At 46.3% G+C, this 27,928-nt stretch overlaps 1 protein-coding gene across 5 annotated transcripts; it reads left to right on the plus strand.

The window, feature by feature from the left end:
• The first annotated feature begins 114 nt into the window (after positions 1 to 114).
• On the plus strand, positions 115 to 27,864 carry LOC125451784 (zinc transporter ZIP6-like). Of its 5 annotated transcripts, XM_059645927.1 has the most exons (11): positions 3,349 to 3,498; positions 4,542 to 5,290; positions 6,357 to 6,525; positions 9,168 to 9,337; positions 10,615 to 10,761; positions 11,796 to 11,907; positions 15,530 to 15,913; positions 20,250 to 20,330; positions 24,641 to 24,831; positions 25,667 to 25,845; positions 25,998 to 27,864. In XM_059645927.1, coding segments are annotated over exons 1-10 (2,157 nt in total). In that variant the 5' UTR covers positions 3,349 to 3,497; the 3' UTR covers positions 25,820 to 25,845; positions 25,998 to 27,864. The 5 variants fall into 5 exon arrangements, with proteins under 5 accessions (XP_059501911.1, XP_059501912.1, XP_059501913.1 ...); XM_059645928.1 differs by lacking the exon at positions 3,349 to 3,498 and adding an exon at positions 115 to 247 and having other exon boundaries at positions 25,667 to 27,864; XM_059645929.1 differs by lacking the exon at positions 3,349 to 3,498 and adding an exon at positions 119 to 247 and having other exon boundaries at positions 4,548 to 5,290; positions 25,667 to 27,864.
• The last annotated feature ends 64 nt before the right edge of the window (positions 27,865 to 27,928 follow it).

The raw sequence follows: 27,928 nt of genomic DNA on the forward strand, positions 1-27,928 counted from the left end.
GTGGGATGCTGTGAGGTTCGCTGTGGACTCGTAGGGCTGAAGGGCCTGTTTCCACACTGTAGGGATTCTATGACCAATTCACAACTCCCTCCTTCTCAGTAAAGGACCCGCCCTTTGACCTTTCTTCCGGATCCTCTTTTTTCAGGCGCCGCAACAGTTCTGGCCGCTAACACTGGGCGCCGCTCGCATTGCAGCTGCGCAGGATCGCGAGCGGACACGGTTAACGGTTAGAGCTCGGGGTTTTGGGGTGAGTGCCCGGGATGGCGGGCTGAAGAGAGGTGGGGGGGCTCAGTGAGTGCCCGGGGCGGGGGGTGAAGAGAGGTGGGGTGGGGTGGGGTGGGGGGGTGAGCGCTCAGTGAGTGCCCGGGGCGGGGGGTGAAGGGAGGTGGGGTGGGGGGTGAGCGCTCAGTGAGTGCCCGGGGCGGGGGGGTGAAGGGAGGTGGGGTGGGGGGTGAGCGCTCAGTGAGTGCCCGGGGCGGGGGGGTGAAGGGAGGTGGGGTGGGGTGGGGTGCTCAGTGAGTGCCCGGGGCGGGGGGGTGAAGGGAGGTGGGGTGGGGTGGGGGCGCTCAGTGAGTGCCCGGGGCGGGGGGTGAAGGGAGGGGAGGTGGGGTGGGGGCGCTCAGTGAGTGCCCGGGGCGGGGGGTGAAGGGAGGGGAGGTGGGGTGGGGGCGCTCAGTGAGTGCCCGGGGCGGGGGGGTGAAGGGAGGTGGGGTGGGGGGTGAAGGGAGGTGGGGTGGGGGGTGAGCGCTCAGTGAGTGCCCGGGGCGGGGGGGTGAAGGGAGGTGGGGTGGGGGGTGAGCGCTCAGTGAGTGCCCGGGGCGGGGGGGGGTGAAGGGAGGTGGGGTGGGGGGTGAGCGCTCAGTGAGTGCCCGGGGCGGGGGGGGGTGAAGGGAGGTGGGGTGGGGGGTGAGCGCTCAGTGAGTGCCCGGGGCGGGGGGGTGAAGGGAGGTGGGGTGGGGTGGGGGCGCTCAGTGAGTGCCCGGGGCGGAGGGTGAAGGGAGGGGAGGTGGGGTGGGGGCGCTCAGTGAGTGCCCGGGGCGGGGGGGTGAAGGGAGGGGAGGTGGGGTGGGGGCGCTCAGTGAGTGCCCGGGGCGGGGGGGTGAAGGGAGGTGGGGTGGGGGGTGAAGGGAGGTGGGGTGGGGGGTGAGCGCGGGGTGAAGGGAGGTGGGGTGGGGGGTGAAGGGAGGTGGGGTGGGGGGTGAGCGCTCAGTGAGTGCCCGGGGCGGGGTGTGAAGGGAGGTGGGGTGGGGGGTGAGCGCTCAGTGAGTGCCCGGGGCGGGGGGGTGAAGGGAGGTGGGGTGGGGGGTGAGCGCTCAGTGAGTGCCCGGGGCGGGGGGGTGAAGGGGGGTGGGGTGGGGTGCTCAGTGAGTGCCCGGGGCGGGGGGGTGAAGGGGGGTGGGGTGGGGTGGGGGCGCTCAGTGAGTGCCCGGGGCGGGGGGTGAAGGGAGGGGAGGTGGGGTGGGGGCGCTCAGTGAGTGCCCGGGGCGGGGGGGGTGAAGGGAGGTGGGGTGGGGGGTGAGCGCTCAGTGAGTGCCCGGGGCGGGGGGGTGAAGGGAGGTGGGGTGGGGGGTGAGCGCTCAGTGAGTGCCCGGGGCGGGGGGGTGAAGGGAGGTGGGGTGGGGGGTGAGCGCTCAGTGAGTGCCCGGGGCGGGGGGGTGAAGGGAGGTGGGGTGGGGTGGGGGCGCTCAGTGAGTGCCCGGGGCGGGGGGTGAAGGGAGGGGAGGTGGGGTGGGGGCGCTCAGTGAGTGCCCGGGGCGGGGGGTGAAGGGAGGGGAGGTGGGGTGGGGGCGCTCAGTGAGTGCCCGGGGCGGGGGGGTGAAGGGAGGTGGGGTGGGGGGTGAAGGGAGGTGGGGTGGGGGGTGAGCGCTCAGTGAGTGCCCGGGGCGGGGGGGTGAAGGGAGGTGGGGTGGGGGGTGAGCGCTCAGTGAGTGCCCGGGGCGGGGGGGTGAAGGGGGGTGGGGTGGGGTGCTCAGTGAGTGCCCGGGGCGGGGGGGTGAAGGGAGGTGGGGTGGGGTGGGGGCGCTCAGTGAGTGCCCGGGGCGGGGGGTGAAGGGAGGGGAGGTGGGGTGGGGGCGCTCAGTGAGTGCCCGGGGCGGGGGGTGAAGGGAGGGGAGGTGGGGTGGGGGCGCTCAGTGAGTGCCTGGGGCGGGGGGGTGAAGGGAGGTGGGGTGGGGGGTGAAGGGAGGTGGGGTGTGGGGTGAGCGCTCAGTGAGTGCCCGGGGCGGGGGGGTGAAGGGAGGTGGGGTGGGAGGTGAGCGCTCAGTGAGTGCCCGGGGCGGGGGGGTGAAGGGAGGTGGGGTGGGGGGGTGAGCGCTCAGTGAGTGCCCGGGGCGGGGGGGTGAAGGGAGGTGGGGTGGGGGGTGAGCGCTCAGTGAGTGCCCGGGGCGGGGGGGTGAAGGGAGGTGGGGTGGGGGGTGAGCGCTCAGTGAGTGCCCGGGGCGGGGGGGTGAAGGGAGGTGGGGTGGGGGGTGAGCGCTCAGTGAGTGCCCGGGGCGGGGGGGTGAAGGGAGGTGGGGTGGGGGGTGAGCGCTCAGTGAGTGCCCGGGGCGGGGGGGTGAAGGGAGGTGGGGTGGGGGGTGAGCGCTCAGTGAGTGCCCGGGGCGGGGGGGTGAAGGGAGGTGGGGTGGGGGGGTGAGCGCTCAGTGAGTGCCCGGGGCGGGGGGGTGAAGGGAGGTGGGGTGGGGGGTGAGCGCTCAGTGAGTGCCCGGGGCGGGGGGGTGAAGGGAGGTGGGGTGGGGGGTGAGCGCTCAGTGAGTGCCCGGGGCGGGGGGGGTGAAGGGAGGTGGGGTGGGGGGTGAGCGCTCAGTGAGTGCCCGGGGCGGGGGGGTGAAGGGAGGTGGGGTGGGGGGGTGAGCGCTCAGTGAGTGCCCGGGGCGGGGGGGTGAAGGGAGGTGGGGTGGGGGGTGAGCGCTCAGTGAGTGCCCGGGGCGGGGGGGTGAAGGGAGGTGGGGTGGGGGGTGAGCGCTCAGTGAGTGCCCGGGGCGGGGGGGTGAAGGGAGGTGGGGTGGGGGGTGAGCGCTCAGTGAGTGCCCGGGGCGGGGGGGTGAAGGGAGGTGGGGTGGGGGGTGAGCGCTCAGTGAGTGCCCGGGGCGGGGGGGTGAAGGGAGGTGGTGGGGGGGGCTCAGTGAGTGCCCGGGGCGGGGGGGTGAAGAGAGGTGGTGGGGGGGGCTCAGTGAGTGCCCGGGGCGGGGGGTGAAGAGAGGTGGTGGGGGGTGCTCAGTGAGTGTCGGTGGGGGGTTGAAGAGAGGTGAGGGGGCAGTCAGTGAGTGTCTGGGAACGGGGTGAAGAGGAGTCAGAGTCACTGGGGTGGGGTGGAAGGAGGAGTGGGGTGTGGTTCAGTGAGTGTCTGTCTGTGGGGGGTACAGTTTAGAGAGAGAGAAAGAGATAGAGAGTGTCTTAGGTAAAACGGCGTGAAGCTGGACGAAGACAGCAGGCCACGCAGCATCAGAGGAGCCCGAAAGTTGACGTTTCGGTTTGAGACCCCTCTTTAGAAAATCAGTGAGTGAGTGTCTTGTTGGGGGCTGGTGGTCAGTGTGAGAGAGAGGGGCAGGGAGGCAAGGTGAGGTGAGCGTCTAGGGAGAGAAAGAGAGGCCGTCAGTGAGTGGCCATAAAAAGTGAGAAAGAACAAGGATGTCAGCAAGTGTCCACAGTTCTGGGCTGTGGACCTCTCCTCCAGGGCCGCTGCCTGTTTGAGTCTCAGTCCCAGCAGCAAAGAGGGATTGATGAGAGATATTGACTAGGCCTTCTAGTCTTAATGAGATCTTGAGGATGGTGGTGTGGCTTTGGGCAATGTTAAATACAGTGATTAGGATAATGCAATGTGAGGGTTACTCTCTAGAGTTTTAATCAGGTTGTTTTTGGTTTAGTGGAATAATAAAAAGTAAGATTTTTAATTTTGGCACTGGAGGTGGATCAGAAGGGGAGGGGTGTGAACATTGCAGGCAGCAGTATAGATATGCTGAAGAATGAGGGTAATGTTAAGGGTGGCAAAGTCTGAGAGTTGTCTGAGAAGATGGAAAGAAAGACTTACGTTCCAATCTGCTTTTCCATGCCTTCAGGATGTCTCAGAATGCTTAATTGTCAATGAAGAGCTTTTTGAAAAGTTAACAGTGCTGTGATGAAGGAAACATAGCAAACAATTTGCAGACAACCAGATAATGTGTTTTTAGCGATGACTGCTGATTTGAATATTGTTATTTAATTAACTACGTAAGATTGTACTTAAATACAAAGAGCAGTAGCCATTTTTGTGATTGTGCAGAATTATTCTCAGGATGTAGGTGTCGCTGCCAAGGCCAAAATTCATTGCCCAATGCTAGTTATCATAATTATAGTCAATTATAATCCTATTATGTGAGTGGTGCAATGGCTTCACTGCCAAAGAACAGGAAGAGTTTGATCTGAAGTTTTGAACACTTATTACAGAGCAACTGGATTTGAACAAGTTGGAAAATAATCTGCTTAATTTAGAGCTGCTTCACTAATTTATGTTGTCTGCAATAAATTGGTTCAGTATGTAAGTACAATCTGTTTCCTCTTAGTGACAGGAATGATTTGGAGAGTGAGATATTTACATCTCAAATTTTTCTTGACCTACCTGCTGATTTCCTTTTGGGACAGAAGCTGTGGTCATGCCAACCATGACACTGAATGCACAGCAATTGGTGAACATGACCACCTCCCTCTTCCAGATGCAACCAATGCAGTTGTGGACAGAAATAAAGCAATGTTTGAACAGAACTACTATCTACAAAAACTCTTTGACCATTACGGTGAAAACGGCACCCTGACGGTGGAAGGTTTAGAGAAACTTCTGTGCAATATTGGAGTCGGTGAAGTCAGGACAATTAAAGCCAGACACAGTCACTTTGATCATGACTCGAAGAAACATACAGTACTAGCAGAGGGAAGCATTCATCATCACTGCTGTCCAGGATGCCGACATATTAGGTTGAAAATTGGCATAAAAACCACTCCTAAACAGACTGGAACTTCTCCAAAGCACAGCCATTCATCAGCTGTGACGCCACCATCTGGAGTCTCTGCTGAATATAAATCTGGAACCAAGAAACACATGAGGGCAGCACGCAGTCCTCCAAGTGCAATTCCAGCTACAACAAATACACGTTTGGACAAGCTAAAGGCTGAGTTTGCCACGACGGACACTTACAGCACCAGAATATCTGGCCTGCCCTTAACTGAATATTCTACTCACAAGGATGGTAAAGAGGTTCAAAAAAGAAATAATCCACTTGAAAACCACACAGATAAAGACTTGAAAGTAGAGGAGGTAAGATCACATTTCACTTGTGCACACTTTGCAAAGGGATGTCTTCCTCTGGCGTTTTTACATTTTATTTTAGAAGGTCAGTTCTAGATAGTCCAATGACATTACCATATGTCACTGGAGATTAGAGAGGAGTACAAAGCCATGATCTCAAAACAAGGATGAGAATTTTGAAAACCTGGGAGTCAGTCAGCAAGCACAAAGGTGATAGAGGAATGGGATTTGGTGTGAGTTAAGACGCAAACACCAGAGTTTGGATAAGCTGAAGTTTCTAGAGGGCAGGAGATTCAAAACCAGCTCAAGGAATATTGGAGTAGTCACGTTTGGAAGTGTGCACTTGGTCAAGCTGCATCCTGAAATGGGAAGCAGTGCTGTGCACTGTATAAGCTGGAGATTCACCATCCATAGATTTCTTGATTGCTTGTTCTTGAGGTTCTAAAACATAGTGACAGATTTCTGCCCCTTACGTGATCAAAACGTGTAAATGAAGTAACAAAGAATATCCAGAGCCCCCTTGTTTCCTGGTGATTACTCCTGTTTATGCACTAGCTATGTCCTAAATTATCTGGTACTGCCACTTAGAAATATATACAGCAAATCCATCGAGCTAGCAAGAGTGATGACTGGAGGGTCTGGTTTAGACTGAGGCATTCTGGAGCATATATGCTGCATTGCATCTTGTTCTGAACAGAAATGAAATGCTGTGGATATTGGAAATCTAGAATGAAAACAAAAGTGCTGTTTAGCCTGTTTGGCAGCATTTGTAGAGAGGGAGAGAAAGACAGAATTAATATTTCAGGTCTTTGTCCTGTTATCAGGAGTGTGGACATTCACAGGAATCCTGTCCAACTAAGACTCTTTTCTGCCCTGATCTGAGCATGCATATGTATTTTTAAAAATTCCTTGCGTTACCCACCTCTGTAATACTGAGTTTGAGTATAAACGGTGGTTGCATAGTCTTGAGTAGTTTACAATGAGTGACGAAAGGAATTCTTGGTGAGAGGGGAAGAAAGGTAATTGCATTGGTCAAATGGGTCTTTAAACATCTACATGGTTGTCTCTCCTGCAGTGCCTGAATGCGGACGTTTTGCTTTCATCTCATGGAATGACCCCACAGATGACTCTTGATGCAGAGCAATTTGGCTACGTTTGCCCTGCACTCCTGGACCAGATCGAAAGCAAGGCTTGCATTGCACACACAACTGGAGAGAAACACTCGGCTTCCACTGTTGGAGCAGGTGAATAAATTTCTTTAATTTGGAGGACATATGTGAGGAGAGGGGGCACATGCAGGGAGGGCAAGCATGCAAGAGTAAACATGGGAGGCAAAACATGATGCAAGTGGGAGGGAAGTATGTGTGGGGGCAGTGAGGGTGTGTGTGCAGAGGGAGGGCTTGAGGGGGAGGACATGTCCCCCTATGAAATTTTGGGAACAGGTGTAGAGGGCATAGGTGAGGGTGGCCTGGAGACTGGAGGTTGCGGGAGCGGGAGATTGGAAGGCTTGAAGGTTGCATGGGGACAAAGGGATGGTGGGCGTGGAGATGTTGGGATTGAGGAGGAAGAACAACAGAGGAGGGCCTGGGAGTAGTGAGAGGCAGAGCAGAAACAAAAATAGAAATTGCTAGAGAAACTCAGCAGGTCTGGCATCATCTTTGGGAGGAAAGCAGAGTTAACATTTTGAGTCCAGTGACTTTTCATTAGAGCATGGTGGGGAGGAGTAGGGAGTACATGGAAGGAGGGGAAGACAAGTTGGGGAAAAGTTTGGTGGGATTGGGCAGTATGGTGAGAGGGATAGGAGCGACAGTGAGTGGAGGGAGCATTAGAGATGGACTAAGACTGGGAGGGAGTATGTTCAAAGTAAAGAAAGGGAGAGGATACATGGCATACGGTGGAGAAAGGCCTATTTTTTGTGCAATGGGGAGAGAGTGTATCAAATGTGAACATATATTCTCTCTCTCGCGTGCGCTCTCGCCCGCAAAACTCCTCCACAATGCTGGTTGGGCAAGGAGTAATCCCCAACCTGAAAATTAGCCAATTTTAACCGTTACTTTCATGTATATTATGCCAAGGCCAGCTTTGCATGTGTGCCACAAGAGGTGAATGCGTCGTATGTATTAGTTAAACCCAATGTCACTCAGCCGTCTCCCCTCCCCTGATGATCAGGACTTGGCATGCTGTGTGTCTGTCTGTCTTTCTAAACGATAATTTTTACTTACTTCTCCAATGTGACACTTTTTAATGGCCTTCTTTATTAATTGCTCACTTAAATTTTTGGAATTTTCTCTAAAATTCATGTTTCGTCTTCTGCCAAACATTAGGTTTTGGCTGCACATTCTTACTAATCGTTGGGTGACAGTGTTTCTTCTGAATTGCCTATTGGACTCCTTGGTGACCAGCTTTATATTTGATCTCTAGTTATGATCTTTCCCACAAGAGGAAATATTCTCTCTGTATCTACTCTTCTGGTTTCCAGTTTTTGGTGTCAACGCCATAGTGTTTCATGACCTTGGTTTCAACAAGTTCTTCCATCTATTTGTTAGTCACCCCCTTTTATTATGAGTACTTGCAGTTCACTGCCATTTCAGTTTGAATCGGAATCACACAGAGGGTGATGCATAAATGGAATGAACTGCCAGAGGAAGTGGTAGAGGCAGGTACATTTACAACATTTTAAAGACATTTGGACAGCTACATGGATAGAAAAGGTCAAAAGGGATATGGGCCAAGTGCAGGAAAATGGGAACAGTTCAGTTTAAGAAACCTGGTTAGTATGGATAAGTTGGGCCGAAAGGCCTGTTTTTGTGCTGTATGACTCTGTTCGAATGTATGTACCTCATAATGCTGCCTTTTCCCTTTTTTTTGATCTTAATGCCTAGAACAACAAGCTGTCCTCGAACATTGTGCCCTCCCACTCTGCCGCAGCACTTTGAGGCCTTACTCCCTCATGTATACTCTTTGCTTCCCCATAAATGCATTCATGTTATCCATCTTGACCATTCTCCGTGGCAGTGAGTTCTAAATTCTCGTGACTGTTTGTTTGAATAAAAAAGTTTCTCCTGAGTTCTTTAACAGATCTGTAGTGTTGGACCCTAGTCCTGATCTCCTGACTCGAGGAAACATCAATACCTCTAGTTTTCTCAGCTGCCTTCGTAGAGTAAAGCCTTTTCAGGTGCTGAGACATTTGATCAAATTGAATCTTAACACTAACTTGCTAATAAATGATCGATGTCAAGAATTGCTATTCGTGTAGTTAGAAAAACATTAGTAAAAACTAATTCCTGCTTAATCTCAGAACCTGGAGCAGTTCAGTAAATGAGAATATCATTTCATCAATACTTCAGTTGTATAGATTTACTAGAAAAGTGGGGCTGTTTTCCTTGAAGAGAATGCTCAGCGGAGATTTGAGAGATGTACTCAAAGTCATGAGGGGTCTGGACAGACTAACTAGGAAGCTGTTCCATCGGCGGAGAGTTTGAAAACCAGAGGGCACAAATTTAAGGTTCTTAAGGCAAAAGAAACAATGGCAATAAGAGGAAAAGCTTTTTCATGCACCAAATGGTTAAGGTCTGAAATATACTGCCAGAGATTGTGATAAAGACAAGATCAGTCAAAGCTTTCAGAAAAGAAGTGAAAGTTACCTGCATGGCAATGAGGAAACAAAATGGTGTGTTGTTAGAGAAGTTACTCTTTCAGAAGACTAGCAGACACAATGGACTAAATGGCTTCCAGCATTGAAATTTTTCTGTTGTCGTGCTTTTCAAGGTCCAACCTAGATGGAGAGGATTGGAATTTGAGCAAGAAATGTATTATATCTGATTGAAAAGCTTTGAAGTATATTTTGGGGTATGCAGTATAATCTATTTTGTTTGTTTTCTCGCAGCTTGGATTGGAGGCTTTGTGTCCGTCACCATCATCAGTCTGCTGTCCCTGTTGGGTGTAATCTTCATGCCCTTAATAAATAAGACATTCTTCAAGTTTCTCTTGACATTCTTGGTTGCTTTAGCTGTTGGAACACTTAGCGGGGATGCATTTTTACATCTCTTGCCACATGTATGTATCATTGAAGTATGTATGAAAAATATTTTTGAAAATTGTGTTGCCATTTAGAAACTTAATTAATCCATGGGGCCCCACATGAGGTTGCCTTCAATTACTGATCTGATTGAAGTGTGTGTCCAACAATTCAATTGGCTGTTTGTAATGTTTCAAAAATGTTATTTTATAATTTGTTTGCTTCATAACCATATGTAATATTTATAGCGATCTTCTCTGAAGTGGCATGATGTACTTACAGACATAGTCACACAGCAGGAAAACAGCCTTCAGCCCAACTCATCCATGTCGTACAGACATCTCAATCTGACCTAGTCCTATTTGCCGGCATTTGGCCCACATCCCTTTAAACCTTTTCTCTTTATATACCCATCCAGATGCCTTTCAAATGTTGTAATTATACCCACTTCCACCGTTATCACTGGCAGCTTGTTCCAAACACAAATCACCCTCTCTGTGAAAAAGTTATCCCTCAGGTCCTTTTTAAATCTTTCCCCTCTTACCTTAAAGCTATATCTTCAAGTTTTGGACTACTCCGCCCTAGGAAAAAAGCCCTTGCCTGTTCATCTTTTCACCTTATTCATACCCTGCATGATTTTATAAAGCTGTATCCCCTTTAGTCTCTGACTCTCTAGGGAACAAAGCCAAGGTTTACCGAACCTCTATACGCCTCAAACCATTCAGTCTTGGCAACATTCTTGTACATTTTTTCTCCACCCATTCAAGTTTAACAATGTCCTTCCTTCCTAAAGAAGGGCAAGCAGAATTGTGCGCGGTATTGGTGAGGCCACCTTTGCAATGTCCTGTACTGCTGCAATGTATCATCTCAACTCCTATATTCAATGTTATGACTAATTGAGGTAAGTGTGCCAAATGTCATCTTCACTACCCTGCCTACCTGCAACTTGACTTTCAAGAAACCACGCATCTACACTCCTAGGTCTTTTTGTTTGGCAACACTCCTCCGGGTCCTACCATTAACTGTATAAGTCCTGCCCTGGTTTGCTATTCGTAGCTTCTTGGCTTTTAGGATCCACTAAGGTCTCTAATTCCAAATCCTTGACCTGTTCATGTCAAACCCTGATTCTTTCAGATTCTTTGATCATTGAAGTGATGGGATTTGCACTATTTGGACAGCAATAGAAGGCATCTCATCACCACTGTCTTGAGGAAAATTAGGGATGGGTAATAAATGTCAAACCTTCCCAAGCATGTTCACGGACTTGATCTTTTAATGTTCCAATATTCATAAATACAGTATTTTTATTTTGCAGTCACAAAGTGTTCATCACCATGATGTAGAAGACCACGATCACTTGGATTCTGTGTGGAAAGGCCTCACTGCTCTTGGTGGTCTTTACTTTATGTTTCTTATTGAACATCTTATTACATTGATTAAACTGTACAAAGGTAAAAAGAAGGTAGGAACTGCAATGATATTTTGTTGCTAATGTTAATAAGGGTGCTTTTTCCAATGATAAATGGTAATTCAGAATTTTCATTGATAAGAAAGGTTCACTGTAGTGGTGCGAAAAACAGTGAATGCTCAGCAAGTCAGAATGCATCTGTGTGGAGAGAGACAGTATTGATATTTCAGGTTGCCCTTTTAATCAACATGATAATGCAGTGTTTCTCTATCTACACAGAGGGTGCTAGACAACTGAGTTCTTCCAGCATATTTTTACTTCAGATTTCATAATCCATAGTATCATGCCATTATATTCAGTGTGCCATTACAGTAATTGATCTGACTGTTCAGCCTGCTGATCCATCCTGTTTATTTTTGGATAACGGAATAAGAACACGAATTTCTGTTTGGTGGCCTTCGTTGTAATTTGCTTCTCGGCGATTAGTTGATGGAAGTATCTTAAGTAGCATGGTTTAAGAGAAGCCTTTACCTTGTAGTAAAATACAGCTTATATTTATTAGGGTTGAACATAGGAAATAGGAGCAGCAGAAGACCATTCAATAACTCAGCTGCTCTGCCATTCAACCAGTTCTATGTTGATTTTGTACCTCAATACAGTTTGCTGCACTATGACCTATTCTTGATATCTTTAATATTTCAAAATCTACCAATCTCGAATATACTCAAAACTAAGCTTCCACAATCCCACTGAAGTAGAGAGTTCAAAGATTCCCCATCCGGTCAGTGAAAAAATTCCTTCTCGGCTCAGTTCTAAATGACCTCCGTCCTATTCTGAAACTATTTCCCTAGTTCTAGACAGCCCTCCCCCCTCCCCAGCCAATGGAACTATTCTTCCTGCATCAATTCTATCAAGTCCTGCAGGAACTGTCCTAGCAATGGGTGATGATCGGAAAAGCTGGGATTAAGATATATCAAGATTGACTGCGTTAAACTTGTCAATATTTGTTTAACTGTCTGTATTTTTTGATTACGTTCTTAAGATCCAGTACCTCTCTGTTTTCCTGAAAGAAATTTTGTTTTAAGCAGCAGAAAAAGCCTAGTCAAGATGATCAGGAGATAGATACTGATAGAAACGCAGAACCCTTTGAATCTCAACAGTTATCGAAGGATGAAAATCCAGACATTAAACAGTTTGCTGGTGAGTCATCTGGTATCTCTTGCACTTGTTCTTCAGAAGCTGAAGTTGTGTAGTTTGGTATAATGATTAGACTGGATTAATTATTTTTAGCACGTGTGTGTTTTATCATCCATTTTCTAAACAAAAGCAATCAAGTGGATTGAATCAAAAATCTTTATGCATTCTTTTCCTCCAGGAATAAACCCCTGCACGTGAGTGCAAGCACTGAAACTCCGAGATGGGGAATTATTTGCATTGTGCCAAGTTTGTACTGGGAACAGTGCACCAATAATTGTGCTACACAGTTCCACCAACTGACACAAAATGTATAACTTATAAAATCCCAATGAGGGGTACCTGTCATCTTAATATTTTGATTCCTTTAGGAGGTGGAGGAATGGTTCCCAGGCTGATTACTACCCTGTAGAATTCTATCATGAACACTCCTTCATGGACAATGTGTTCTGTTATGGACTTGAACTCAGTGCCTTTGGCCCAGTGCACCTCCCAACCTCTATATCAAGCTTGCCTGACTGCACTCCAATGGTCAAACCCTTTTTAATATTTGTTGAGATGACATGGCATGTCATAGGTCTGGGTGGAATGCTGAGTGGCGGTGTGGGCTTGTTGGGCCAAAGGGCCTGTTTCCACACTGTGGGCACTCTCTCTCTCTCTGAGACCAATCTGCCTGGGACAAAAGCAGTTCACAGAAGGTTCTTTCAGTTACAAAAATAAACACACTTTTTGGAACTTAATTTTGACAAAACCAGTGAACGGAAAGGATCTCGAAATTCCACAGCCTAAACTATACTGACCCAAAACCCATTGCGCACACACACACACTGTCCATCGATTTGAATGTTGATCAAAATGAACTTCTGTCTGTCCTTGCATGAATTCATTCCTTGAGCGTTACTTGGTTTTCCTGTCTTTTTTTTTCCCAGATGGAAACAGAAGGGAGGGAGAGATAGATGCTTATTGTCTGCTGGCCGTGGATGTTTATTCAGCTCTGTTCTCTTAACGCTTATAGCTTTTTAATACTGCAGCTGAATCAATCAATGGGCTATGGCCAGGCAGAACTTCCAAATTTGAAAGATTTTCAGTGGCCGTTCAGTTGTTTGCCAATATATTTTCCAATGGCCAAGCTCTCCCTGTGGTGCAGTTAGCAATATTACTTCCGTTTTAGTCTGTAGTTCCAAAACAAAATGTGATCCCTTAAACTTGTTATAACATGATGTGAAGCTGGATGAACACAGTGGGCCGAGCAGGAAAGCTTGATGTTTCGGGTTGGGACCCTTCTTCAGAAATGGGGGAGGAGAAGGGGATTCTGAAATAAATAGGGAGATGGGGAAGGTGGATAGAAGATGGATAAAGGAGAAGATATGGTGAGAGGAGACAGACAGATCAAAGAGGCAGGGTTAGAGCCAGTGAAGGTGAATGTAGGTGGGGAGTGAGGGGGGGGGGGTGCGGTATAGGTCAGTCTAGGGAGAGTGGACAGGTCGGGGGGGGGGCAGGATGAGATTAGTGGGTAGAGTTTGGGGGTGGGGCTTGAAGTGGGAGGAATGGTTAGAGGGGCCATCCCCTATTCCCAATTCCTTCGCCTCTGCCACATCTGCTCCTGAGATGAGGCATTCTACTCACGAGCATCCCAGATGTCCTCTTTTTTTTTCAAAAACCGCAACTTCCCCTCCACAGTGATCAGAAATGCCCTCGACTGTGTTTCCTGCACCTCATTCCTCACACCTCTATTTGCAATACTAACCAAAATGGAATCCCCCTTGTCCTCGCATAACACCGGACCAACTTCCAAATCCAACACGTCATCCTCCGACATTTCTGCCATCTGCAATCCCACCGTACCACCGAAGACATTTTTCCCTCCCCACCACTATGTGCTTTCCAGAGGAACCACTCTCTCCCTGACTCCCTTGTCCACTCCACACTCCCCTCAAGCCCCACCGCCCCCGGCACTTTTCCGTGCAACCGAAGCAAGTGCTACACCTGCCCCTATTACCCCACCCCCCCTACAATCCCAGGCCCTAGAAACACTTTTCACATCAATCAGATGTTCGCCTACACATCTGTCAATGTTATGTAGTGTATCCACTGTTCCCGTTGTGGCCTCCTCTACATCAGGGAAACCAAACGGAGGCTTGGGAACCGCTTTGCGGAACACCTACGCTGTGTTCGCAACAAACAACTACACCTCCCAGTCGCGAACCATTTCAATTCTGTCGCGCCACCCCCCCCCCCCCCCAACACTTCTCGGATGACATGTCCATCCTGGGCCTCCTGCATTGTCACAGTGACGCATCCTGAAGGATGCAGGAACAGCATCTCATATTTCGCTTGGGAGCTCTGCAGCCCGTGGACTACAATATGGATTTCACAAGCTTCAAAATCTCCCCGCCCCCGACCACATGCCAAAACTAGCCCAGCTAGTCCCTGCCTCCCTAACCATTCCTCCCACCCCCATCCCCGACCCACTAACCTCATCCCACCCCCCTGGACTAACCTATCCCCGCCAAGCCCCCACCTTCATTCACCTTCACTGGCTCTAACCCCGCATCTTTGACCTGTCTGTCTCCTCTCACACTATCTTCTCCTTTATCCATCTTCTCTCTGCCTTCCCCGTCTCCCTATTTATTTCAGAATCCCCTTCCCCTCCCCCATTTCTGAAGAGGGGTCCCGACCCGAAACATCAAGCTTTCCTGCTCCCCTGATGCTGCTTGACCTGCTGTGTTCATCCAGCTTCTCACAGTGTTATCCCAGATTCTTCAGCATTGGCAGTTCCCACTAGCCCTTAAACTTGTTATTGGGGTAAAGAATAAAATGAATGTAAAACAAATGGTGCTAAATGGAGAGATAGCAGAGGACAGTGTAGTGAATTGAACGTAATTCAGTCAATATATATATGAATAAGGCTCAGGGCTTAAACATTAGAGGGCTGGTTTGAACTTGATTGTGTTTTATTTCTATTCTTTAGGAAATTCGAGCATTGCTGGTTAGGCCAGTTTTTCTTGCCTTTGAAAAATTGGCTGTGGACCACCATCTTGATCATTTGCAGTTTGTGTGGTGCAGGTTCCTACAGCAAATACCCATAGCACTTTAGGGAAGAAATTATAGGATATTGATTCTATACCTGTAAAGTAATGGTGTTACAGTTCAAGTAAGATGCTGCTTTGAGGGAAACTTGCAGCTGTTGGAGTTAGCATGTCTCTGATACCCAAGTCCTCCTAGGTGTTAGAGTTCATGGGATTTGAAAGGTGCTGCTGAAGGGACCATGATGAGTTGCCGCAGTGCATCAAGTAAATATCGTGCACCAGGCCATTATATTATCAGTGATGGAGAGACTGAATGTTTAAGGTAGTTAATATGTTGTTGATCCAGCAGGTTGCTTAAAATGGACTCCTCATTCGGTCAAACCTTATTCATCTCATGAATTTCACTGAGAGCAGCTATTTTTCTGTGTTGACGACTGTAATTCTTCCTATATGAAAAAAAGTCTATTATCCTTTGATATTTAAATAATTTCTACAGACTTGTAATGAAATACTTGTAAGGATATACTTTGCTGTTTTATTTTGCTGAAATGTTTAACCTGTCTGTTTTTCTGATATTGGCATCTTATTTTCATTCACAGATCTGGATGACTGTCTGGTTGAACCGAAGGATCAGCCAAATCTTCACTCTCTGGATCTCAGTCAGAATTCTCTCACTCCAGAACAAGAAGTGATGATTGCCCATGCTCACCCAGAAGGCAATTACAATACATATGTGCCCAGAGGATGTGAAAACAAATGCCACTCGCATTTCCATGACACAATAGGAAATGCTGATGATTCTCATCACCATCACCACCGGTATCACCATATTCTACACCACCACCATCACCAGAACCACCACCCTCATAGTCATAGTCACTATTATTTTCAGGAGGATCTGAAGGACGCAGGAATAGCAACCTTGGCATGGATGGTTATTATGGGTGATGGCCTCCATAATTTCAGTGATGGTCTGGCTATAGGTAAGGTACCTTCATTCATAATAACATCCTATTGTTTGCATTGCAGCAGCTACAAGTACTTGTGACATGATAACAATATAGCAGACGTTTGCAACTTTATCTGTTTGAGTAGACAGTTGCATTCAAAATAGGACTTTGCTTGCTCATTGGATAAGTAATTTTTGAAATTACAAAATGTAAATGTAAAATAAAATCATTGCTTCATTAGTACAGGAGGAAGTCATTCAGTCCATCATACCTGTGTCAGCTCTTTGAAAGAATTATCAGTTAGATCCACCGTTCCTCCCCTTACCTCTTAACCCTGCAGATTATTTTTTCCTCCTTTTGGAAATTACTGTTTAAATCTGTTTACCCCACACCCAGTCCTTTCAGACAGTGTAGTTCAAATTACAACACTCAAACTTTTTCTCCATAATAAGATTCCTCATATGCAGTTTTCAGTGTACTGAAGACCTAAAGCACTATGCTGTAGAATTCAAGGTAGAGGCACAGAAACAGGCCATTCAGTCCAAGTGAGAGATCAACGTGTAGAGCTGGATGAACACAGCAGGAAAGCTGATGTTTCGGGTCGAGACCCTTCTTCAGAAATGGGGGAGGGGAAGGAGATTCTGAAATAAATAGGGAGAGAAGGAGAGGCAGATAGAAGATGGATAAAGGAGAAGATAAGTGGAGAGGAGATAGACAGGTCAAAGAGGTGGGGTTGGAGCCAGTAAAGGCGAATGTCGTTGGGGAGTTAGGGAGGATGGACAGATCAAGGAGGCGGGATGAGGTTAGTGGGTAGAAGACGAGGTGGGAGGAATGGTTAGGGAGGCGGGGATGAGTTGGGCTAGTTTTGGGATGCGGACGGGGAAGGGGAGATTTTGAAGCTTGTGAAGTCTACATTGATACCCATGGGCTGCAGGGTTGCCAAGTGAAATATGAGATGCGGTTCCTGCACCTTTCAGGTGGCATCATCATTGTGGCAATGCAGGAGACCCAGGATAGACATGTCGTCCAAGGAGTGGGAGTGGGAGGGCGAGTTGAAATGGTTTGTGACTGGGAGGTGTAATTGTTTATTGCAAACCGAGCATAGGTGTTCTGTAAAGCCGTCCCCAAGCCTCCAGTTGGTTCCTCTGATGTAGAGGAGACCCCAACAGGAACAGCGGATACAGTATACCACATTAGCAGACGTGCAGGTGAACATCGGTTTGATGTGGAAGGTCTTCTTAGGGCCTGGGATGGGGGTGAGGGAGGAGATGTGGGGGCAGGTGTAGCACTTGCTCTGGTTGCAGGGAAAAGTGCCGGGGTGGGGGTGCTGGAGGGGAGTGTGAAGCGGACAAGGAATCATGGAGAGAGAGATCCCTCCAGAAAGCAGATAAGGGTGGGGAGGGAATAACTTCTTTGGGGTCGGATTGCAAATGGCAGAAGTGTCAGAGGACGATGCGTTGGATTCTGAGGTTGGTGGGGTGGTATGTAAGGATGAGGGGCTTCTGTTTTGGTTGTTATTTTGGTAGGGGTTTTGAGGGATGAGTTGCGGGAAATACAAGAGACACGGCATTTTTGACCACTGGAGGGGAAGTTGCGGTCCTTGAAAAACGAGAACATCTGGGATGTCTGGGAGTGAAATTCCTCATCTCGAGAGCAGATGCGGTGGAGGCGAAGGAATTGGGAATAGGGGATGGCCTTTTTGCCGGAAGGTGGGTGCCAGAGATGGAGACAGAGGGGTCCAGGAAGGAGAGAGAGGTATCAGAGATAGTCCAGGTGAACTTGAGATTCAGGTGGAAGGTGTTAGTAACTGGATAAACTGTTCGAGCTCCTCGTGGGAGCATGATGTCTTTTAAGGTTGGGGTGAAAGGTGTTAGTGATTTGGATGAACTGTTCTTTTTTAAGGTTCTCTCAACTCATCCCTCACACCCCGTCCCCGCAATAACAACCAAAACAGAATCTCCCTCATTCTCACATACCACCCCACCAACCTCCGAATCCGATCCACCCGAACCTCAAGTTCACCTGGACTATCTCTGATACCTCTCTCTCCTTCCTGGACCCTTCTGTCTCCACCTCTGGCACCCACCTTCCTGCAAAAAGGCTATCCCCTATTCCCAATTCCTTCGCCTCCGCTGCATCTGCTCTCGAGATGAGGAATTCCACTTCCAGACTTCCCAGATGTTCTCGTTTTTCAAGGATCGCAACTTCCCCTCCACAGTGGTCGAAAATGCCTCGACTGTGTCTCTCGCATTTCCCGCAACTCATCCCTCATAGCCCCTACCTGTGATAACGACCAGAACAGAATCCCCCTCGTCCTTACATACCACCCCACCCATCTCCGAATCCAACGCATCGTCCTCTGACACTTCTGCCATCTGTAATCTGACCCCACCACCAAAGACATTTTTCCCTCCCCACCCTTATCTGCTTCCTGGAGGGGCCACTCTCTCCATGACTCCCTTGTCAGCTCCACACTGCCCTCCAGCCCCACCGCCCCCCACACTTTTCCCTGCAACCAGAGCAAGTGCTACATCTGCCACTCACCTCCCCCCTCACCCCCCTCCCAGGTCCTAATAAGACTTTCCACATGAACCAGATGTTCACCTGCTCATCTACTAATGTGGTATACTGTACCTGCTGTTCCCGTTGTGGCCTCTACAGTGGGGAAACCAAGCAGAGGCTTGGGGACCACTTTGCAGAATACCTATGCTCAGTTTGCAACAATCAACTACACCTCCCACTTGCAAACTATTTCAACTCTCCCTCCCACTCCTCCCACAACATGTCCATACTGGTCCTCTTACATTGCCACAGTGATGCCACCCGAAAGCTGCAGGAACAGCATCTCATATTTCGCTTGGAAACCCTGCTGCCTAAGGGTATCAATGGGACGTCACAAGCTTCAAAATCTCCCCTCCCCTGACCGCATCCCAAAGCCAGCCCAGCCCTAACCTGTCCTTCCTCCCACCTCAAGCCCCACCCCCATCTCCTGCTCACCAACTTCATCCTCCCTCCTTGACCTGTCTGTCCTCCTTGCACCGACCTATGCCCACCCTAACTCCCCACCTACACTCACCTTTACTGGTTCCAACCCCGTCTGTTTGACCTATCTGTCTCCTCTCCACCTATCTTCTCCTTCATTCATCTTCTATCCGCCCCCCTTCTCTTCCTGTTTATTTCAGAATCCCCTTCCCCTCCCCCACTTCTGAAGAAGGGTCTCGACCCGAAACGTCACCCGAAACGTCAGCCTTCTAGCTCCTCTGGCTGCTTGACCTGCTGTGTTCATCCAGCTGTACACCTTGTTATCTCAGATTCTTCAGCATCGGCAATTCCTACTATCTCTGTAACAATTCAGTCCAAGTGATCCACATTGGTGTTGATCTTTCATGTTAGACATTTTAATTTTATCCAATCAGCATCTCATTTCTCTTGTATTTGTTGAGGTATTTTCATATTCAGGTCCTTCCCAACCTTTCTTTAAGAGCACTCGATTAATTCTGTTTCCATGTTGCAAATACATTCAGACCAAAGCAAGCTGAGCTAATCACTCCAATTACTGACTGTGGTTGAATTTTCCACATCCTTGCCAGTCTGAGTAATGTAAAAAGATGTATAGCATTGAGTGAGTAAAATAGGTGTGGTGTATGACGGAACAGGTAGGTATTGAGGACATTTAAAGGCAGTGCCTCTGGTCTGAAGGCTGTTTAAATTAAAAGGAAATGGAAGTCTGAATGTTTTGAAACTGACAGATTCAGGTCCAAAATTGTGTTCCCCTTCTTATGGTTTTCAGCATTCTAAATAATGTTCTCTGTCCTTTCAGCGTATCCTTTATCCAATCCTGATGCAAACAATTGTTCCAGGTATTGGCATTGGAAGCTGTGACACTTCAATCTGCATTGGCACTTTTCCCATAACCCCACAGTTTCTTTTTCCTTTTGAGTGTTTGTCCAAAGCTGCTTTTAAGTCTGTTTCAGGCAGCATATTCCAAATCTGAACCACTCATATAAAAGGCGTTTCTCATTACATTAATTCTTTTGTCAATCGTCCTAAGTCTGTGACCTTCATTTACCTTTCAAGCAAGGAAGACCTTCAAGTAGTGCAGTGAATGTTGCAGTTTCAACACTGTTAAATATTTCTTTCAGCTAGTTTTACTTCCTTTTCAATGTGCCGGATCTTAAAAGAAACTGATTTAAATTTTAAAAAGATACATTTCCAGTTGAGTGAAAATGAAATTTTCATTTTCTTTTAGGTATCTTGAGAATATATTGTTTTTAATTTCCCCGTAATAGATACTTGTATTATGCTGAATATGTTCATGTTTCATTTTGTCTTAATTACAGCATAGGTAATATTTAGATCTTGTGTGTAGGTGCTGCTTTTACTGGAGGCTTGTCCAGTGGGTTGAGTACATCTGTTGCTGTATTCTGTCACGAATTGCCGCATGAATTGGGTAAGATTTTTATTTAATCCACAGGACAGTTTGATTGTAGTTGCAAATGCTTTACTATTTGTAGGTACGTTCACAGATCCTAGAGTTTATAGCACTGGTGAAGGTGGCTAGCACACATTGTTCATATCAATACATGCAAAATAACCTTGTTGCTCTGATCCCTTCTTGTAGCTCTGAAATACAGCCATACAGCATGGAAACAGACCCTTTGGTCCAACTCGTCGATGCTGACAAAGTTTCCCAAATTAAACCAGTCCCACTTGCCTGCATTTGGCCTATATCCTTCTAAACCTTCCCTAATTATCTACCTATCCAAATGTCTTTTTATGTTGTAATTGTACCTGCATCTACCATTTTCTCTGGTTGTCCATTCCATACACGAACCACCCTCTGTCAAAAGATTGCCATTTTAAATCTTTCTCCTTTCACCTTAAAAATACATCCCCCAGTTTTGAACTTGCCAACTTTAGGGAAAAGACATTTGCTATTTACCTTATCCATGCCCCACATGACTTTATGAACCTCTAAGTTACTACTCAACCTCCCATGCTCCAGTGAAAAAAGGTCCCAGCCTATCCTTTAACTCAAATCCTCCAGTCCTGGCAACATCCTAGTAAATTTTTTTTAAAACCCCCTCTAACATTAATAATATCCTTCCTATAGCAGGGTGATCCGAACTATATACAGTACTCCAAAAAGGCCTCACCAATATCCAGTACAACTTCAACATGAGATCCCAACTCCTATACCCAATGATCTGAGCAACGAAGGCCTTTTTAACTGCCCCCTCAACCTGTGATGCAACTTTCAAAGAACTCTTTACCTGAACCTTATGTTCATCGAATCTTTACAACCCTAGAACTTGGAATACATGTTGAACTGTTGTATTGAGAGCAAAAATGCAGTGAGTTTGTCATGTAGCATCCTCCCACAAATAGCAAATAACACTGACTGGATTATCTATTTAGGTTTAGGCTAAGAGATGAACATATTGGCCCAGGACAGAGGGAAGTGATCCCTGCTGTTGAGAGTTGCTGGAAAAGGAAACAGTCTCTGAAAGCTTTTTGTTTACCATCATTGGTTCAGGTGCAAGACTGCCAATTTTCAAAGGGAACAACAATTTTACGCTGTGAGAAAAGGATACTGATTAGTTGACAAGTCAGCACTGATTGAGCCAAGGTGGATCAGTCAGAGATTTTGTTCATCTGTGGGGAAAAGACATATGTCCAGGCAACCATAAGTCCGATTGTCAACCAGTCAGCACCCTTTCCTCATAATCTTTTGTCCCCATCACATTTGGTTTACCTACTAGCCTAATGAGTGCAAAACAAAGCTTCAACAGCTTGTCATTTTATTCAGCAATACTTCACTGTATTAATGTACAAGCGCATTAACGGTAAAAGGATAACTAAGGAAAGAATGGGAACAAATTACTGTAGATGTTGGAATTTGTATAGAAAACAACAAATGCTGGAGATCAGGGTGGGTCAGACACTGTCCATCAAGGGAGACCAAGCTAACATTTTGAATCTAGATGCCTGTCCATCAGAACTGAAGTAGAGGAAAGAGAAGGATTCATTAAGGACCACAATGGTTATTTCTACGAGGACTGGGTTCTAAATAAATATTTTGTCACAGTCCTCACTAGTGAGAGGGATGATTTGGATGGAGAAATCAGGGAAAGGACAGTGATATATCTAAAGAAATTAACATAGACAGCGTGGAGGCTCTTAATGATCTGGCAGGCTTTAAAATGTGGATAAATCTCGATGGCCAGATGAAATGAATCCAAAGCTGTTTAATGAGGCAAGGGAGGAAATAGTAGGGACAATAATTTCCAATATTTTCTGGCCGAATGCCTGCCAGTGTGATACTGTTGTTTAAGAAGGAGCAAGGGATAAACCAGGATAAGCTGCAGGCCAGTTTACCCTATTTAACCAATTTAAACTATTGGAAGCAATTCTGAGGAACAGAATTAATCTTAGAAAGGCCAGGATTAAGGGATTTTGAAGAGGTGACCAAGCATGTAGATGGGAGAAGTGCTTTTGACGTAATTTACTTGGACTTAAGTGAGACTTTTGATAAGGTGCCTCATGGGGGACTGATAGCGAATGTAAGAACCCAAGGAAATTTGGCTAAGTGGATCCAGTGTTTTTGATATTGGAAACCTGTGACCATTGGAGTTCCACATGGATTAGTGTTGCAGATTTGTGGGATATATAAACAAATTAGGCTTGAACGTAGGAGAGTCTATCGGGAAATTCGTGGATAGTATGAAAATTGCAGCGGTAAATACCAGGGACATAAATCTTAAGGAGGATATCCTTAGATTACAGGAGGATATAGGAAGGCTGATCAGTAGTAGTGGAATTCAATTCGAATATGCATGAGTTGATGCACTTTGGCAGGACAAATGAGGCAATACATGATGAATGGTAAGACCCTAGAAAGCACTGATGATCAGAAGGACCTTGGTGTGCATTTCCACTGAGTATTTCCATCAGTCCCTTAAGGTAGCAGGACAGTTGGTTAGTGGTTAAGCAGGCATATGGGATACTTGCCTTTACAGCAAATGCATAGAGTTTTAAGACCAGGGAGATTATGTTGAACCTGTATGGAAAATTGGTTCGGGCACAGCTGGGGTATTGTGTGCAGTGATGGAATCCACATTATAAGAGAAGTGTGATTGTGCTGGAGTGGGTGCAGAGGATATTTATCAGGATGTTGCCTGGGCTGGAAAGCTTCAGTTATGAAGAGAGTTTGGATAGGCTCTAGTTTTTCTTGGAGGAGATGATCAAGATGTTTAAAATCATTAATGGAATAGACAGAATAAGCAGGAAAGAACTTTGGTTGGGGTGGGGGGAGCGGGAGGCAGTGCAGTGGGGAAATCAATGACCCAGGGCATAGATTTAAGGGAAGGGACCAAAAGTTTACAGGTTGATTAGAAAAATGTTTTCACCCAGAGGGTGGTGAGAATCTGCAGCTCACTGCTTGGAAGGGTGATGGAGGCAGAAATATCTCGTATTTAAGAAGTATTTATGCGTGCACTTGTGATGCCAAGACTTGCAAGGGTATGGGCCATGTGCTGGGAAATGGGATTAGAATTGTTTGCTGGGTGTTTTTAACCAGCACAGACTCAATAGGCCAAGGGGTCTTTTCTTTGCTGTAGCCCTCTGTGACACCATGGCAACTCTAGTTCAAATAATGGCAATGGAATATTTTATGACAGTAGCTGCGATCTTGTTGTACCAGTCAAAATACAGCACTTCTGACAGAGCAGTACTGTACTGAGAGTGTCAGTCTAGATTTTGTGCTCCACAGTTGTGAGGCTTGCATCCCCTCCTTCTAGCTGTAAAGTGAAAGAGCTACCAACTGAGCCAAGCTGACACCTTGAAATACAATCAGAGATAATGGGAACTGCAGATGCTGGAGAATTCCAAGATAATCAAATGTGAGGCTGGATGAACACAGCAGGCCAAGCAGCATCTCAGGAGCACAAAAGCTGACGTTTTGGGCCTAGACCCTTCATCAGAGAGGGGGATGGGGAGAGGGAGCTGGAATAAATAGGGAGAGAGGGGGAGGCGGACTGAAGATGGAGCGAGCAGTTTCAAGGCCGAAGAGATTACAAGAGAGTTGCAATGGGAGAGAGATTCCCTGAGGTTGGTCCGGAGGGAGGAGGGTAACTTCTTCAGGTTAGGCATCCCTGGAAGAGGCTTCGCAGTGAGGTTAAAATAGTATCAGAGATAATGGGAACTGCAGATGCTGGAGAATTCCAAGATAATCAAATGTGAGGCTGGATGAACTTCTTCAGGTTAGGCATCCCTGGAAGAGGCTTCGCAGTTCCCATTATCTCTGATACTACTTTAACCTCACTGCGAAGCCTCTTCCAGGGATGCCTAACCTGAAGAAGTTACCCTCCTCCCTCCGGACCAACCTCAGGGAATCTCTCTCCCATTGCAACTCTCTTGTAATCTCTTCGGCCTTGAAACTGCTCGCTCCATCTTCGGTCCGCCTCCCCCTCTCTCCCTATTTATTCCAGCTCCCTCTCCCCATCCCCCTCTCTGATGAAGGGTCTAGGCCCGAAACGTCAGCTTTTGTGCTCCTGAGATGCTACTTGGCCTGCTGTGTTCATCCAGCCTCACATTTGATTACCTTGAAATACAAACTGGCTGCTTACAAGATAATTGTTTGTAACAGTGTGACTCAGTAGGCAATGGCTTCAGGTGGCACTTGTATTTTGAAACAACAATGATGAAAAAGCATTATTGTTTAAAAGTTTCCAAAATGTTTCCTCCTATTTCTGCCTGCAGGTGATTTTGCTGTGCTGTTGAAGGCTGGAATGACTGTGAAACAAGCTATCCTGTACAATATCCTATCTGCCTTGCTGGGCTACCTGGGTATGATAACTGGCACTGCCATTGGCCATTATGCTGAAAATGTCTCCTCCTGGATCTTTGCTGTTACTGCTGGGTTGTTCTTGTATGTGGCACTGGTTGATATGGTATGCATATATTTTGCTGCTACTTCTACAATGCTACTGCACTACTTCAATTTATATACTGTCTTAACAGAAGACAAACATCGCCCCCCCCCCTCCCCCATGTGTTTTCTTGGGATGTCTTTGAGCGCTCTGTGACATCTAACTGAGCTGTTCCACTCCTTATGCTGGGATATGTTGACAATAATTGTTAACTGGTACAAAACCTTTCTCCAGTTTCCAATAAACATTGTTCGAACATTGTAACATGGTGTTTGGAAATATTGTTCCACACTATTTTAATAGAACATTGTCATCAATACACTATTGCTAGTCTCTTCTATATAAATGTTAGCTTTTACTTCCTTCAATAATTTTACCAGTTTCTGTCATCTTGAGTCCTGCTGAGAAATGGTCCAGTGTCCCTCCACATCCACTCACTGCATCTAGTTTATTTAATGTTTTATTGTTCTGCTCTGTTTTCTGTGATTGTTATTCATGCATTCTATTCTCTTTTTTGTTTAATAGCATTTTTTTCTCCACTATGAATAAGTGATCTTGTATTTGGTAACCCTGTTATCCACTGGCAGATCATTCCCTTCCAAAGATAGTTGAAAAATTGTGATTGGAGTTTATCCCTGCCTTCCCTCAGCAAAGTAGGATGTGGAAGGTTTAAGACTTGGTGCCTTCTCTATCTCAGATTTGAAGTTTGGGCTCATACCATAACTCTGACCAAATTGTCCTGATAGAATATTAACTCTTTATTAGATTCTGAATTGGGACTAGTTTCTTGTCTTGCATAGAACTACAGTGTTGAAAGTATGAATAACTTCAGCTGGCTTCCAATTTATTCATACAGGTTCCTGAAATGCTTCACAGCGATGCTGGTGATCATGACTACAGTCATGGGGCTTACTTCCTTCTACAGAATTCTGGAATGCTGCTGGGATTTGGCATCATGCTGCTTATAGCTGTATTTGAACATAAAATTTTGTCAATTGTAAGACTGTGATATTTGCTTGAGGCTGAAGCCTGCAGGTAATCTGAAGTACTATATTTGCATCAATTTATTTAATTAGTGTCCGCCATAAAGTAGTGAGCCTTTAACACTGCTGCTTTATCTATGGTAATGATCTGGGATAGCTCCCTTCTAGTTCAAGCCCAAATTCATGTTCGTGTTTCCTTGGCAGCTCATGACGCAAAGCCCATGTTTGCCACACTCATGGATGTGCTTGCACTGACGTATCTTCAGCCTCATCAAACTAGGACCAGAACATTAAAAAGAGATACATAATTAGTTACAACATGGAAGGATAACAAGAGAATCTGATTATCACCATAACAGTGAGTGAGATTCCCCCCTCCTGTTTTTCTGTTTCTGCTTCGCTCTAACCGGTTCTATATTGCTACATTATTTCCACTTCGGGGGGGAAAGAAATCAAAACGTAAAAACTTAATAGACAGTTAACATGCAATATATTCAACAACGACTGGAAAGTTAGTTGACAAACGGTTGCCATACAGAATCTGAAGCTTCAGGTACACAATTACAGCAATAGCTGTAAGAGGAACTGAGTGGAAGACAAAACATGAGGCACCTGGTGAATAAGAGAAACAGCGATAGTTATTTGAGGAACTTCAGTATTCTGTGCAATCCCATACATTTTCAATCTGGTTACAATTCAATGAATTCTTGTTATTTCTGAAATAGACACATTTTTGTCAAGACTCTTCTCTTGTATTCATCAAGTTAATCAACGAGAATATCAATTCAAGGAGAAAAACATTTGTAATGCATGAAAGGAGGATGTTGATTAGTCGGTACATGGACTCCAGTTGAGATGTTGTCGTGGAGAATGTACCTACGAATGCAGATTGACAGTTATCTGCCAAGCTTTGGTTAAAATTTGAAATGGGCAATTATTATTAAGGGTGGCTGTTGACTTTTCAGTCAGAACAATGACTGATCAAATTTAGTGAGGAGAAAGAGTAATTTTAATTAGCAACATGTTACAAAATCAGTACCTCCAAATAGAATTTGCCCCCTTCCCACCCCTCTGATTATTACGCATGGAAAGATAATGCCTCAGTTGTTACTGCAATTCAGATTAGCAAGACGTTTTTGCTTTTTATGTATAAAGATACTGTGATTATTCCAACAGAGAACATTAAGTTACTAGTGGTGCCAAATTCTTCTGTTCTAGCAGCTTATGTCTTTTTCTCAAATTATTTGTACTCTTTCTTATAATGTCCAGTTCTAACTCAAAGCTGCCTAATGGGAGACATTTGGTGCTGTTGGGAGGTACAAATTTTAATAATCTTGAAATTGAAAATGTATAAAATCTGCGTATAGAATTCCAGACCCATTTTGTAAAATCAATTGCAAGTTTTCAATGAAGAGCTTATTCCTTGGCTGTATTCTGTAGAAAAGTGGGCAGCAAAGGCTGCTCATTACATTGTCATCCTATAAGAACGCAGTGTGAAAAATTCATAGGATCTCCTTCAAGAATTATAGAAATTAATTTTACAAGATGTACAGTAATCTATACTCAGTTGTGTTACAAGCTGCATTCTGTAGTTCAGATCAATCCATAGTTTATTAAAAGGACAGTACTAATGTTTTGCAAAATGAACGTTTACAATTTAATTGTTACAAACATTCCTTTGTTACATGTATTTGTAATCTACATTGGTGTGGTGTTCGCACAAGCTGTAATGAAGTGATGTTACATTTCATTTTACTTTTTCCTATGTAAATAGTAATTGGAAAGGGGGTAATGTAATTGAACTTAACTGCTGGATATTCTACAGTTTGAAATTTGGCCTTGTATTTAAAACACATGTATGTTACTGACAAAGAGTGGACTCGTGTATATGTAGTCAACTTGCACGAATTCCAACTTTTAACTAGACTTAAAAAAAGAACTGCCATGAGGGAGTGTAATAAAAGCATTGTAGGCACGTTTCCATTTTGTCTGTGGTTCATAATAAAGGAGCAGAATTCAGAATGTAGTAAATGGTGTTACTTTGGAAGAATAAAATATTGTTTTTGATTCATTCCTGCTGTGTTTATATTCACTCTCTTTTTCATACAAAGGTGTGGATGATGCTGATTTAGGCC

This window comes from Stegostoma tigrinum, chromosome 5 (assembly GCF_030684315.1).
Source record: "Stegostoma tigrinum isolate sSteTig4 chromosome 5, sSteTig4.hap1, whole genome shotgun sequence".
NCBI lineage: Eukaryota > Metazoa > Chordata > Chondrichthyes > Orectolobiformes > Stegostomatidae > Stegostoma > Stegostoma tigrinum.

Bases quoted from the DNA above. Each gene is read 5' to 3' on its own strand.
- LOC125451784 (XM_059645927.1), top strand. The intron at 11,908-15,529 runs GTGAGTCATCTG...TTTCATTCACAG, and splicing joins AGACATTAAACAGTTTGCTG to ATCTGGATGACTGTCTGGTT. The intron at 15,914-20,249 runs GTAAGGTACCTT...TCTTGTGTGTAG, and splicing joins CAGTGATGGTCTGGCTATAG to GTGCTGCTTTTACTGGAGGC.